This window comes from Seriola aureovittata, chromosome 21 (assembly GCF_021018895.1).
Source record: "Seriola aureovittata isolate HTS-2021-v1 ecotype China chromosome 21, ASM2101889v1, whole genome shotgun sequence".
Lineage (NCBI taxonomy): Eukaryota > Metazoa > Chordata > Actinopteri > Carangiformes > Carangidae > Seriola > Seriola aureovittata.
In genome coordinates this window covers 11,894,910-11,910,583 of record NC_079384.1, presented here as the reverse complement: position 1 = coordinate 11,910,583, position 15,674 = coordinate 11,894,910, and the positions used below count along the sequence as shown (strand labels likewise).

The window sequence follows — 15,674 nt, the reverse complement described above, 5'->3', positions numbered from 1 at the left end:
AGCTGGTTCTTGCCATCTGTTTTTTTTATACTACATGAACTTGTATGTCAAAGCATTACAAAAATCCCCAAAGGAGAAGTTGTGCACTTCAACAACTGGCTGAAAAAGCTGTTTGAGTTAAAGGTGTGCCCATTTATTGAGGAAAGGCGAATGGTGTTTTTATCACCAGCTGCGGAATGAGTTCAGTGTTTTGTCATTTTTCCGCGCCTCCTTCTGCTTTCCTCATCAGCTTCAGTTGACTAATGATCTTATCCCCACTAAGTATTTGTTCTGCTGAGGTCTGTCCAGAAGAATTAAGGTCTGCAATGTCAGATCTAATTGCTTCCGCGCAGGGAAATGCTTCTTTTCGAGGGGTCAGGCCATTTTGCATCGGAGCTTGCTTTAGGTTCTGTCAGTGGTGGTACTGTATATAAGAAGGTGATGAAGCCAAATCTGATAAGTAAATTTTTCCAGATGCTCAAAAAAAAATTTTGTTTTTTTTTTCTGTTGTGGGAAGATAAAAATGTGTAACATCTGGATTAGTTAATGTTGAAGAGATAGTGTGGTATTATCAGTCTCAGCTCTCAAATCCATACTGCAACATGGATGCATTAAAAACTATAATCTTATGTGCTTATATTTTTTATAAGAGATAAAAACCAATTTTGCAGAGCAGCAGAAAAAAACAGGAACACTCGCTTAAATGCATTTTAATACAAAAACATTTTAAGAGATCAAGAGCTCCATCTCATGGGTTACTCCAAATAAGGCACATTAAATGGCGTGTCACACATCTTAAACAGTTAAAAACCGTAGGGTATTTCTTTTCCATACCATTATTTATCGTCACAGACACCATCTAAAGCAACTTGCGCATGCTACCTTCCACTTCATCCTTCATGATCTTTGGTACATTCACATTATTCCTTTTTTTTTCTGTCATGTAACATGAGACATTACAACCTACAACCCATAAAAAGCACTTTGGTGGTGGTTATTCTATTTGTCAGGAGAAAAAAAAAATGTTTCTATCATATTGCATTGGTTTACAACTTTGGAATAACAAACGACCTACAAAGTGTTTCCACAAGTAATTGTAGGCACATATAGTATATAAAGAATAAATGTTAGTTGGCTAATATATTCCTTCACAAAGTGTACTAATCAACAAAACCGTAATGGCTTAAAAATATATTCAAAAATTATGTACCCTCCAGTACGTATAATACAGACAATAATGCAGATACACACTAATACTGCATATCCTTCTTAGTAAAGACTTGTTGCATATTTTATACAGAAAACATCACTTTAAGTTATTTCTGGAATATACAAACATGTAAAAGAGAATCTTCATCTGGAAACTTCACTCGTGAATTTTGTTCCGAGACGAGTGAAGGCAGACACAGAGCTAAAGTTTCTTAATTCACAGTTGGTAAGATTCTTGGTTCATAGTTAAGACTTCAAATGACTATTCACATAACGACAACCGAGTAACTCACTAGCACCCAGCAAACGCAACGTACTCGTCTCCACTGAGAGAAAGTGTAGAAAAATTCCTCCACAATGAGCCTCTTACACCGAGAGTCACGGCGTCAGAGAGACTATTTTCATGAGAATAAACTGTTAGATGCATTACAGCACAATAGAGTTTATTACCATGTGTTTTTAGTCATTAAAATGTAACCGTCCCTTTTCGATTAAAATGAAGGAAGTCAAGCAGAGTGTGTTATTGCACGCGGCGGCAGTAGTAGCCGAGGACTTTGCATTTTTCACACAGGTGTTGTGGATGCTCCTTGCTCTGGTCCGACACATCCAACCCGTCCGGCTTCTCCAGAGGTCGCTGGAACCAAATAACAAAAAAGTTCATTAGTTAACGTTGGAGTTATGTTTACTGATTTACTAATCAACAAAACTTCGGATTTGTGCTGTCACCTGCTTATGAGGGTAAACATTGATATGGCACTTGATACATTCTTGTCCCATGTTAGCCCAGGAATTCCCGCTCATCCACTTCCTCTTGCACTTAGGGCACTTATATTCACCGAAACACCTCTTCTTTCCCTGATACGGGGTCAGGCCTTCACCTTTGGGTCGAGCCTGAACAGAAATGTATGGTAGAAAACAGTTTATACATTGTTGACATCATGTGAAACCCACTTTTAGCTTCATTTCACTGCTTAAATGCTTTAAAATGACATATTTTCTCGATGTGTGAACCTCGGCAGCTTTGCAAACATTCTGGCCTTTGCCTCTCAACACCTTTAACTGGAGACCGACTGACCAATGTGGTTTCTTTGGACGGCGGCCAATTTGAAGCTCTGCGTGATTAGAACAGGAAGTGATAGCAGCCCTGTTGGTGGTCAAGAGAGTCGAGTTTAAGGAGTAGCTTTGTCTCAGAAGTGAAATGATTATTTATGGTTTCTGTTGTTAGTTAGATAACAGATCATCTGCTTTGGTGCTCGATTAATCTTTACAGTCCCGGAAGAGTGAGCCACACATTTTAAAGGAACCTTTTCTTCTCTTATCTAAAGTATATATGTAGAAGGATGGTGGAGAAATTAAAAAGCATCTTTGCACTATAGAAGCAAGTAGAAATGATTAAATGGTTTATTCCATGGAAGCTGGAGCATATTGTAATTTTTCAGTGTAATTTATTTGTTAGACAGAAAAGAAGGAGTCTCCGCTTTCCCATTAAAAATGAACTCCTTCCCTCCAGCTGTGTTCCCGAGGGACCATAAAGGAGGCCCCGGCCTGTGGGGGGACCAATGGGAGAGGCCTCCCTGCTATAGGACAAATACCTTAGGCCCTCAGTCATCCCTCCCAGCTGGCCCCGGCCCACCAATCAGGACAGAAAGATCTTAGCAGGGAGGAAATAAAACCCAGATGAACTCTGCACTTGTATAACATGACAAAATCCAAAACCCATCACAAAGAAATCATCTCGACAAGACTGGTTTAAATTAAAAGCACCTCAGCTGAAAAGTAGGGCAAGTCAAAATTAAGACACGGCCCGCACCACCAGATGAGTTCACATCAAATCTTGTTTTGATTTCACAGCAGGAACATATGTCAGGTTCAAAACTTCTAACAGATCATTATATTCATTTCCAGGACTACATCTGTTAAAAAAAACATGTTGAAAGTTCCAACAGCCAAGTCTCTAACTGTTAAGACCACTGTGAGGCATTTTGAGGCCTGTGTTTGCATCATTCAGCCACCATGAGGCACTGTGGGAGGTCACTTTTGATGGCAGCCCTCTCTCTCTCTCAAGCGCCTACAGGGCGAGCAGACAGAGCATCATCTTCCTGAGGGAGGAAACAGCTTTCACTCAGCAGAACAAGCAAAACAAACTCTACCTAAAGTCTGGAGCCCACAGGGTAGCAAAGGGCATGGCGCACTCCAGCGTTTCCACCGGTCCATCCAAAGATGTGACACTGACACCCGACAAATGACGATCACACTTTTGACCTGACTGTGAATGGACACTGTTATGACAACCAGGAAAGTTTGAGTGAAGGCAGAAAAATGGCACAACAAGTAAGAATGTTCTTCATGGTCAAGAAATCAAGACTGGGGCATTTACTTCATATTTTATGTCGTAGGATAAAACGAAGAACTGCAACACATTTATGGTCAATAGTGGAAAATGTTTTTGTGGCCTCTTTTCTTTAGTATTGCCTATAGGAACAAGATTCTGCAGCCATGCTAGCAACTCCCTCTCTCTCTGGACTTCACACCGGTCCTTTTAGCTAATGTCAGCATGCTAACATGCTCACGGTGGCAATGCTAACATGGTGTGTAGCAGGTATAAAGTTTACCATGTTCGCTATCTTAGTTTTGCATGTTAGCATGCTAACCTTAGCTAGTAAGCATTAAACAGAGTAAAGCTGAGCCTGATGGGAATGTCACAGTATTGGACGAAATTCATTTTTAACCTGAAGATGGTGCTTGATGAAAAGTTACCACAGTTATTACAAATCACCCTGAAGGCCCTTTTTTTTTTTTTTTTTCTCAATCTATCCAAAAGTTGTTCAGACATCTCACTCTAAACCACAAATTTGAACCTCATTGTAACATCCCCATGAGAAGAAAGAGCCATCAAAGTCATTAGAATACATCCCTCCTGGGTCGCTCCTAAATTTTTTCGTCAATCCATCCGGTAATTGTTGCAATATTTCAATCTGGACCGAAGTGGTGGACCAACTGACAGACAAACCTTGCCATCCCTAGAGACATGCCAATAGCAGAGCCAAAAACATGAAGGCATGATGTTTTGGACTCGGTCAAAGGTTGTTTTTTGACTTTTCCCCATTTTGTTTGACACAAAGCATAACATTCAAATTGACACAAACATCCCATTTTCTCCCAAATCTGATTCTTCGTATTTGATCAAAGATCTGCAGCCTAAAACCATGTGTGAGAAACGGTTTTCTTTTAAGATAAATAGTTTTTTATTAATCTATTATGTGCATTACAACACACCCAAGCCAAAGAGCCATCATTTAAATTGTGTTACTTAAATCAGCCCCAGAGTGCATTGGCCGATGTAAAGCCTGATTTTAAGGCTGCAGCAGATAAGCTTGGCCCAGATCCTTGTAGCCTGGTGAGAGAGGCCCAGGAGGTTGGCTGCCTCCTTCTGCCATCATCTGGAATCCATCAGGATAAACAATGGACTACTCCAAACCCCCCCCACACACACACCCCCACCCCTCCCCTCCTTCTCCGTTCTCTCTCCTTCATTCACTCTCTCCCCCACTTCCATACCCCCATGAGACATTCATCCTGGAGAACACAGCAACACCAAGCCTATTGGATACCATGTGGTCAATTACTCCACACTAACAAACCCGCCGCGCGCTCTCTCTCTCTCCCTCGCTGGGTTTAATTTGTATCAGACCCCCACAGCACCGGGGAGAAGCCCGGCTGTTACCAAAGCAAAACAACACGTTAATGCCTGGACTCAAATCCACAGCTATTGGTCTCCTATGTTTTAAAGACGCCTGCGTCAACTTGAGAGACACTTTTCATTATCTTGTGAAATCAGTTACCTCCAGCAGGGTTTAAAACAACAAACCAATGACTCTCCATTGTCCTTTAAAAAAGAGTATTGAAATAGTTAGATTTATGCATGGAAAACAATTATTACTGCATCCAAATAGAGGTGAAATGATTAGTTTAACTGGGGACAGTAGTCAATTATCTGCTCAAGTCATTTATCATGCAAAACTGCCAAACATTTGCTGCTTCCAGCTTCTCAAATGTGAGGGTTTACTGCAGTTGTCTGGTTTGTATCATTGTAAAATGAATATCTTCAGGTTTTGGAGAAAACTCTGTGAAGATGTCACCCTGGAAAATAATAGCTGTTGTCCTACATCCAAATATTATTCAAAATCTGCTGAGTGTACGCAGACGACATGTGGCTACTTTTAAAGTTAAGAGACTCAGACGGCTGCCTCTGCCACAGTGTGACAAATCTTACTGTTACTGATGATGGACCTTAGAAAATTAATCAGAATACCTGAGTAAATTTGGATAATATCTCTGATTATATGTCTGTTCACATCTGTAATGAAGCACAGAGCAGGTATAGCTGAACATATTTAGGTAATATAACAGTTTTAGTGTAACTGAAATTAATCAGAAAATCCATCTCATGTAATACATGTCATTCTCTTTCACTGATACCCTGGTGCTAATACATCTAAATGCTAAACCATTTCTCTCTTTAAATATTTGACTTTTTGACTGTAAGTATACCGACATGCCATTATATTCTTTCACAGCTGCACTCCCTGTATCATAGGTGCTGACTCCTTAAATGTAAATGTTCATTGCACATGAAGCTTCTCTACTATAGCTATGATTCAAGGAAACAAGATATGAGACGCTCCCTGGCCAATGGAAGCAAACTTATGTCCTGTTTTTACACACAATGGTGCTTCCTCTTTTCCAGAATTTATCAGGGCTGAATGCTCCACTTATAGAAACATCCAGATATCAAATGATTCCTTTAACAGCTTGAAGCGGTAATCCTTCCACACAGCCTTTCTGCAAATCTGGCACATCTGAAATACTGAATGGATTAACTTTCCCTCCTTCTAAGATAAATGTGATTAGATGCAAACAATTGGAAGCCAAAGAGCGGAGGATTGTTTTCTATTTTACTACATGCCTCTCCACATTTTCAGTCTTCCATCAAGCCTGTTGTTCAGAGGTTTCCAGAACCCTTAAACAAGCAGAGTTATACCCTCATACATTCACAATTCACAGACATTATGTTTCTCAGCATCTATTTCACACACATTGCTGCTTTTGAGAGGAGTATTATCTACCAATACACTGACTGACTTCCAGTCCTGGCTGTGGTCTGGTTGATGACATATACAGCTGTAAACTGGCTTTATGTTTCACAATGAGTGAATGACGGGGGCAGGCGGGCTGGCAGACAAACAAGGGACGCAACAGAAAAATATTCCCAACTTTATTTCAAAACACAGCTGAGCGAGAGTCAAGAGAGCAAACAAATCTTCTGACTCCTGCGAGGGGAGTAAACTTTGGCATGGCGGGTCATTCTGTCAAAGTGATTCTCAGATTCCCAGGAGGTCCCTAACAAGCCAACAGTGAGTTTAATCTTATTGTCATGTCCAGTAATTGGTGCAGTTATACTCAGTTTTGCACTGTCGGAATAATTTAATCATATGCTTTATATCTCTCACTGCTGTCAAAGTCTAAACGAGGAAAACACAAGAACCTGCAGTCACATTTTGCGGAGGAGGTCAAACACGTCTCTCGTTGGTTTACAGCAGCCATAACAGCAATAAACAGCAGCTATTAATGAATGTGCCATCTACCTTTACACCCTTCATGTCCCTTCAAGTCACAGAGTGCAGAATAGAGGACCCAAATGCAGACGCTCAGGCAGGCAGGTGCAGTTAAGTGACTTTAAGTGAAAAGTGAAAGTGGTAAATCTTACAATAGACCAGGCATCAAAGTCACGATGGTCAAAAAGAAAGCTCAAAAAGCAAAACGCAGGTACAGGCGACTCGAAGAGGGAACGAGAACAAAAACGAGGTTACCGGCAGGATGGCGTGATCGTTACAAGCTTGAGACCTAAAAAACGTAGACAATATGGCAGGAAGCAGGTGGAAATGACTGGTACAAGTACTGTGCTGGTGACTAGGGGAATGAGGAACAGATGATCAGGTGAGTGTGGCAGTCAGGTGATTGGGAGCAATAGGTTCCAAGGCTCAGGAGATTCAAGGAGAAGTGAAGTTTCCTCGTCAATGTGTGTTTCCCCTTAACCACCTAAACCTGAGCTTAACCTTATCCCTACCCCTAACCTGTAATGAATACTTTACATTAATCACACACCTAATAAACCCCACCATATTATAATTATATTTTATCCCAAAAAACCCAAATTTCCTTTGGCAAACAAAAGCAGAACAATTTGTTGTCCCACCTGTAAATACTAAAATCTGGTGTAATTCCCTCAAAATTTAGCCTACTCCTTATAATCCCAAATTTTGGTATAGCGCCCCCAAATCCCATAATTTGGTATTGTTAAAATCCCAGATAAATAGTACTATAGTAGGTTAATTCAAGAGTAAAATGAACAATAACTGCATTACGGAATGAATGAAAAAATTGATTTACTGTAAACACAAAACAGGTGAAAACAGTAAGTGCTCAGAAAAACATTCAACATCTACAGATCCATGACAACTGAGAAAACTCAATCTGCTGATGATCAGGTAATATGATAGAAAGCTCCACAACAGATAGTAAATGACATTTGAGATATGATTGTTTTGTCAACTGCTGTTTGCAGTTTCCAAGGTCAATAATGAACCTAAAGGAAGGACATTATTTTGTAGGGACCCAGATACATACATGTATATTTAAAGCCAGAGAAAGGGAAACAGTTCTATAGCTTGCTTCCCTTTCCTTCCTCCCTCACACGTCCTTCAAACTGGAAAAACTGTCATCTATGATCAAATTTTCTCTTGAAAACATGCCACAGCACAAACACTGAACTCTACAGCATTCTTTTCTTATATGTTCATTAGCTCTGAGCAGATGACAGCCACTGCTCTCATCAGAGGGAGTCTATCTACCCCACATTCCAGGGTTTCCTCTATCTTGCTCATCCTCCCTGGCATATGATGCGGCCAAAAGCAACAAGACAGCAAACTGAGGACAGATAATACATTTATCAGCGGTGAAAACAAAAGGACCAAAGCAACAGAAATCAGACAGTGTTGCTTGAGATTCACCAGTTACACGCTCGGCTGTGAACTGTATTGCCCCACCTGGACAGAAGTACAATGTCTAGTCCTAAAACAAAACTGATAACATTATCGCTATTTGAGCTGGGATATCAACCCAAAATGCCTTCTAAACTATGAGATCAAACATCAAAACGTTGATCAAACATAATCTTTAATGAACAGAATTTTGTGGCATTGATCGAAAAATAGAATTTCACTGTTTTCTCATCTGGTATATCTGGCTTATACTGGGATTGTATTAGCAATTGGTTTGTGCTCAGCTAAAACTGATCACCTGTGATATGACAAAGAAAAAGTTCCTCCATAGTATTTTTGTTGCATGCTATTCATTCAGTCAGTTGCTCAGTAATGCTTTTTTCTTCATGTTGATACATTCAGCAGGATCCCCTAATGCTGATCAAGGCTAGTCACTTTGTCTTAAAAGAATAGTTTGACATGAAGACATGAAGTTGTTGTTTAAAGAGCTGCGAAAACTACAAGAATTTCATTTATTCTGGATGTGAAAGACATATTTTTGTGTTAGATTGTGATTTAAACAGAATCTTGCGGAATTTTATTGTATGCTTCTGCTTGAATCACTTTCTTGCCAAAATTAAGACGAGAAGATTGATATCATGTTCATGTAAGGTAAATATGAAATTACTGCCAGCAGCTAGTTAGCTTAGCACAAGAACTGAAAATGGGGAAAAAGATAGCCTGGCTCTGGCCCAACCTAACAAAATCTGCCTACCAGCACTGCTACTCACTAATTAACAGTTAAGGACAGTGAATCATGGGATGAAATGCTTTTAAGAACTTAAGGAACACAAATCTAAAAATATCCATGTTTCAGGCTTCAAAGACTAAATAAAGAAATTCCCCTGAAAGCGTTTCAACCATCAAAAGTTCCACTGTCCAGAGTAATCATCAAAGCAGACTTTTCCCCTCCATTCAAACATGATTAAACTGTAACTGTAAAGACATACACTAATTTCCTGTGCTACCCACTGTTTCCACAGACATCTCTGGGCAACTGCTCACTGGCCCTTTAAATGAGTGTCCGAAAGCCGCTTCTTCACACATGCAGGCAGACGGACAGAGAGAGACGCAGTTGACTGCAACCAAGCAGAGCTGAGCGAACAATACAGCCTGACTTCCTGACCTCTGGTTCCACAGCCCCTCAGGAGAAACAATGCTCTCCTTATTTAGCCCAGGCCCTTCCCACCATACACCCATTTACTGTCAGCACACTGTCACTTGTGTATTCTCTTTACAGTAACCGGGTTCAGCTTCTTAATTGGAAAGGGGTCATTACAACGTTGTGATCCTGGGTTTGAGGGATGAAAGGTGTTCCAATAGCATATTATTTAGCGATGTAATTTTTTTGGATGGAGTATTTCAAGCTTAACACGCTAATATAATAGCATGTTAGAAATATAGTCATTTTACTGCAACCCAACACACAGTAACACATCAAAAGTACCAAAAGCGTGTATTTCGGTTGTCTAGAGCTAAAAATGCCTCAGATTCCAGCCAACAAGAACAAAAAGCAGTTTGTTCATTAGCTGCAGCTTCAGAAGAACATTCAGCTCGGCTTCAACTGAAGAGGCCTTTTGTCATGACGACAGCTCCGTAATCATTGCTTTGGGTCTGAAATATTAGCAACACATGATAAAATCTGACATCATCTTTTCTAAGGCAGAGCGAGAGCAGCAGAGAGCCAGGCAGAAGAAATGGTTTCCAGATTTCTTAACATTTTCAGGGGCGTGGCTGCGAAGAAGAATCGTAAATATCTCGGAGTAATCCTTTGACGTCCTAACCTCCTGGTGAAGCAAGTAACCCAACTCTCCGCTATGCTGTCAACAGGATGTTTACCAGTGACATGCTGAGCACAGCATGGATAGTGTATCTTATATCTATAAGCAGGACTGCAAACCAAATTCATGGACTGGCACTTTTCCCTTTTCATTGTTTTTCATCACCTAGGGTTTCAACCGAGGTGCCACAAGTTTCTTTATCAAAGAAGCAAACTTTTAGAGTTGACATGGGCCCCCTTCCACCCAGAAAGGGGCTGTTAAAGGCCCCCCACGCACCCACTTCCTGTGTGCTTCTTCTTTTCTTATCTTACTGAGCCGTGACATTCTTTGATTCCTGTCCATACAGCCTCTCCACAACAAACTGATCAGCTATGGAAGAATGCTACAAATGGTCCAAAGAGAGTCACTGCTGCTAATAAGATGATTTATATCAAGTCCATAAAACAGCTATAAAACAAGTCATTTTGCTTTGCTGTGATTTATGCCTCTCCATTCTTCATTTGAAAGAAACATGCTGTGCAAAAACTGGGGTTTCAAGCATGTTTCCCTCCTAGCTAAGCGGCTCAACCTAAAGGAATAACTGTCAATGTGTTGTACATTTAGTGGTTGAAAGCTTCTCTGTTCAGATCGGGGGCTACATTTCTGAGGCTGACGAACTGACAGTCCCACCCGCTTCTTGCAGTGATTGCCAGGTGCACACAGATGTGAAAAAGTTAAGAGCTATAAGCTCACTGCAAATGATTTTCTCTGCATTCCTCACATTGCTCCACTATTTTTGTTCACTGCCGAGCTGCAGCAGTCTCCTCTGTGTTGGCAGTGGTGGAGGTGATGAGCTTCCAGAGAAGAAATGGTTATTTGTTTTCTTGCTGTGAGTTTGATGAGAAAATTGATACCACTCTGTACAGTAAATATGTAGGCTAGCTAAAGCCACCAGACGGCTATCTTAGCTTAGCATAATGAGTGAAAACAGGCTTAAACAGGTAGCCTGGCTCTATCCAGAGGTAACAAAATTCCCAACCAGCTCTTCTAAAAAACTCCCCTATTAACATGTTGTGTTAAATCAACAATTAAATGTTTTACAGGAAGTTGTGCACCCTGTTTCCAGTCTTTATGCTAACTTAAGATAACTGGCTGCTGGTTCCAGCTAAGTGCTTGCCGTAACCTACAGGAAGTAGTATTAATCTTCAGATCTAACTTTCAGTATGAAAACAAATAAGTGTATCCCCAAAACTATGGCTTTTAGCTCATACAGCAGAAAGTCAACACATACCAAGAAATTAAATAATCCTGTAGAAAAGTAGCACCATGTTTAACACTCTTAAAAACTGCACAAATTGGCTTTTTTGACATGTTCATAAAGACCTCTGGCACAAATTGACAAAAATTGGTACTCGTAGAAAAGAGTTAAAGAGAGAGAGTGATCACTCAGTCCTCTGTTTGAGTGACAAAATGAAGTAATTACACTTGATAGGCTTCTTTATATAATTGACCAGTAAATGTTTAACACCTATTTGAATTTTGACTTTTTGCTTTCTTGGACACACCCTGTCCATTAGTTATTTGATTATTTCCATTACACCTAACAAATGTCAGGCATTTCCCTCTGAACATCATCAATGGGGAACTGCAGCTGCACATAAAGTAGTGGTAATATTTCTCTCGTGTTTTGAGTAGAGGTTGTGCCTAGTTCTACAGAGAAACCTATCATCTTTCATTAAGGCCAGCTCCGAGATCCAATCTGGCATCTGCTGTTCATTACCAACCTGCAGTGGTACATCTAACTCAAATATGTGCTGAGGAATCTATTTCACGCTGAGAAGAGAATACAAACATAATATTCTGTCTTGGAATTTATAGTTTTAGTACCATTGAATTAAAAAGTGGTGAATTTATGCCTACAACTGTAATGAAGCATGTGGATTTGATCCGAGTTTCGGCTCAAATCAGATCAAATATTACACTATATTCACTTCATGAATTCCTCTTTTTCAGACAGCACTTCATATGTTCTTCAAAACATGCTGATGAATTTGATTGGCAGCTCAAATGGCCCACACATTGCACAGCTGTTTCAGCTGCCTTTGTGGATCTGCACCTGACTGAGGTACTGCATCCCTGACTGGCTCACCTGAGGGCAGTCTTTGATGTAGTGTCCTTTGTTGAAGCAAAGGTGGCACAGGTAGTTGGGCGGCGGTCTTTTGCTGGGTTTGCGTGTCTCGGGGGACAGGGAGAGGTCTGAGAAATGGTCCGCCAGAGAGCTCAGGCCATCCACGATATTGTTGAGGGATCCATAGGGTGAGGAGCTCTTGTAGAAGTTGTTGTTCAAGGCCTGTCAGAGAAAAACCAAGATGATAAATCAGTGGCAATGGAACTGTGTGGATGCAAAGGTCTAAATATTCAGTAGATACCTTAATACACTAAAGTCTGGCTCTAGCCAACAATTGTCATGATCACCCAAAGACCAAAGAGATGTCAACAAATAGGTTGTTTTGTTCAACCAACAGTCTAAAACCCATAGATAATTCAATTAACAATGATATGAAGCAAAGAAAAAGCAGCATATTCTCACATGGAAGTAGCAAACATGGTGTTTCTCTTTGACAAATGACGTCAAAGATGATCAGAATTGTTGTTGATATATTTTCTGTTGATATATTTATCGATTAATTGGCATTAGCTTTGACTCTACACAAAAGTATCTTTCATTTCACAAAGACACAGAAGAACATTGTTTTGACTCCAGGATGAAAGAGCATTTCAGCCGGCAGGTCAGTCCATCACCCTTGTTTCTCTCTCTGACAGTAGCAGACATTATTTCATTTCTGCAGATGTGCTGCCTTTACTGCATTTACTCTGTGCACCAATAGTGTCCATTTCCTCATCAGAACAAAATGCCTTTGTCATGCATTCTCCCAACTGGTCCTATTGGCACAACACAATCAGCATCATTGTGTCTCTGGAGGAGATGGGTGCTATGGCACCGCAGGGCAAACATGAAGAACAGCCTGCAGACACTGGCTGTTTACTCTGGGGGCATCACAGTGACTGAATTGTGATCAGATGCACTTGTACATTGCAGTGGTTAATACTCTGAATGAGACATCAAACTGCTGCATATCTGTGGCATGTGTTACAGTATATCATTTGAACTGTTTCATTTTCAAAGTGAAAAGGTGTAAGCTGGTGACTTTTGGTGCCAATGTGTAAACAAAAACACACTTTTTAATGCTCTATTTCCATTGTCCTACTTTTCTTGCACAGGTCAGTATTAAATTAAGCAACACCAATCCCCATTACGTGAAGGCTACATATATCTCCTACCACGCAGAGGCCAGCCAGGGTGAACACTCACATTTTTAAAACCTTGTGAGAGGTCTTTCTCAACCTGCCATTCCTCCACCAGCTGCAGACTGACACCAGAACAGTCTGAACACACTCAGGCAGTATACCAGGGTACAAAACACATATTCATAATCTACCCACTCACCACAGTGCAACCCAATGAAGGCATGCAGGTGAGGTTTACTGTATGTGCTACAAAAATAACCTGGAGTGAAATATGTGGGTACGATATTCATGGACACCCAAGGAGAGAGATTATTTGATATGCAGCAAAAAGAAAAAGAAAAAGAAAAAAAAAATCAGTGTAAGTTTCAACATAAAGTGAATGTTGTAAACTTCCATGCAAAGCATTAGTCTTTACTATAGGACAGCGTAACATCACATGAATTCTACCTCACTCCTCAGATGGAAGAAGTTGTTCAGATAGTTGGAGCTCAGATCAGCTGCGCTGCGCTTGGAGTTGTTCATGTCCTGAAGAGAAGCGTCCGACTCGGCTTTGAACGCATCAAAAGCGCTGCTCTGGGTGTCTTGCAAAGACATATAGACCCAGTTGAGCAGCTGCGCAGGTTGGTACACGGGGGCACCAGTCTCTATAGCAGACATCATATTGTTGTTGGAGGACTGCGCCGGATTTTCTGGATTACAACCCAACTTCTCTCAGTCATCCCCCCTTGCTACGGCTGGATGGGTGTGATCCTTGTGTTCTAACCCGGGGAGCCCTAGAGGACCCCAGTAACGGGACAGCAGTCTCTGAGTGAGGGCGCAGTGGAAGCATTAAGCGCCAAAGCCTGAATGCCAGTTTGGAGCTTGGAGCAGCGCTCCGGCCAGGACTCTGGATTGCGTCACAGCGAACGGGAGGAGGTCCAACATGAGCTTGCATCTTTCTGCTTACCTTTTCTTCACATGTTGAACCACTGTAGCCTGCTGTAACCTATTATCAACGAAAACTAAGTGTAATAAGGAGGTAAAAGTGAAAATGGTATATAGCCCTGTATTGTATAATATGATTTAGGCCTATTTTTTTGTCATTTAGTTTTAAGAAATCACTCAACTTGTGTAAAATAATTACCTTAAAAACTATTTTATTCCCTACTTGTCTTTGTTGTTGTTTCGTTATTTCTTGGAAAAAAAATAATGCAGTTCAGTCTATTGTGATTGTTATGGGTCTGCTGCTACAACTAATTACTATATATTCATATATATACATACACTACTGAGGTTACTGAGGATGCCTTCACTGACAATCAGGTTTTAGGGTAAACAGATTTAACTACAACACCGACAGATTATTGGCCTGCAATGCACGTCTCGAATACAAGTAAACTGCTGCCATCTAGTGTTTTATGTTGATACTGAGTGTAGTATTTCAGTAATGCACTAATTCACAAATTGTACAATCAAGTTATCACATGTGAAATACCACACATTGTGGCCGGGTGTTGACTGGAAGCTGTAGACTCAGCTGTCGGGTTTTTCCATACTGTGTTAGATACTGATTAAATATCATCTTCCTGCCCCAACATTATCTTCTGAGTTGAATTCAGGGGCCAACAATGAAAACAATAATGGACTTTGGAATAGAATAGAAATATTGAATCCAGTATTTTAAACATATAGAAATATTTCTGTTTATTTTTGACATGTTTAAAATGACAGTTACTTCCCCATGCCATACTGTAGCCTATATAAAGACATGACACAGAATACATGTTCACCAATATCCAAAGTTTTTAGGTACTTGTGCTACTTTGTACTTTTACTCCATTATACATTTCAGAGATAAATGTTGTTTTTTTTTTTTTACCCTTCTACATTTATTTGAAACCTACTTTTCAAATTAAGATTTTACATGTACGGAATATGACAGGCTTATGAAATACAATTCACTACATTAGTGGTTCTCAACTTTATAGCGTGTGAGTCAGATGTTTATGAGTTGTTGGCAGAGAGATTTCAACCCCTTAACCGCTTACTGTTTCACTGATATTACAGTTTAAGGCCCAAAGAAGGAAAACTATCAAAATAAAATAAAATAAAAAAAATACACCGCACACCTTGGTGTATCAGAAGCCTATTAACAATCAGTCACAGGGGCCATTTTTTCTGTGAAAGAAGTAGCCTTACTTTTACTAATGATATTTTCATTACATTTAGTTGATGATACTTCTGTACTTTAAGTAGGAATTTTTTACATTGTTGCTTTTCCGCCGTTGGTTATGTCACCGAGTAAACAGACTCACTGATGTATAGACAAGTTTTGTAG

The 15,674-nt window shown here is 40.2% G+C and overlaps 1 protein-coding gene across 1 annotated transcript; it reads right to left on the bottom strand.

Moving 5' to 3' along the window:
- Window positions 1-673: 673 nt before the first annotated feature.
- LOC130162711 (zinc finger CCHC domain-containing protein 24-like) lies at window positions 674-14,484 on the bottom strand. The gene is made up of 4 exons (XM_056366494.1): window positions 13,805-14,484; window positions 12,198-12,398; window positions 1,915-2,079; window positions 674-1,822 (listed from the first exon to the last, which is right to left on the bottom strand). Exons 1-4 carry the CDS (start codon window positions 14,015-14,017, stop codon window positions 1,709-1,711), a joined length of 693 nt encoding a protein of 230 aa, XP_056222469.1. The 5' UTR covers window positions 14,018-14,484; the 3' UTR covers window positions 674-1,708.
- Between the last annotated feature and the right edge of the window lie 1,190 nt (window positions 14,485-15,674).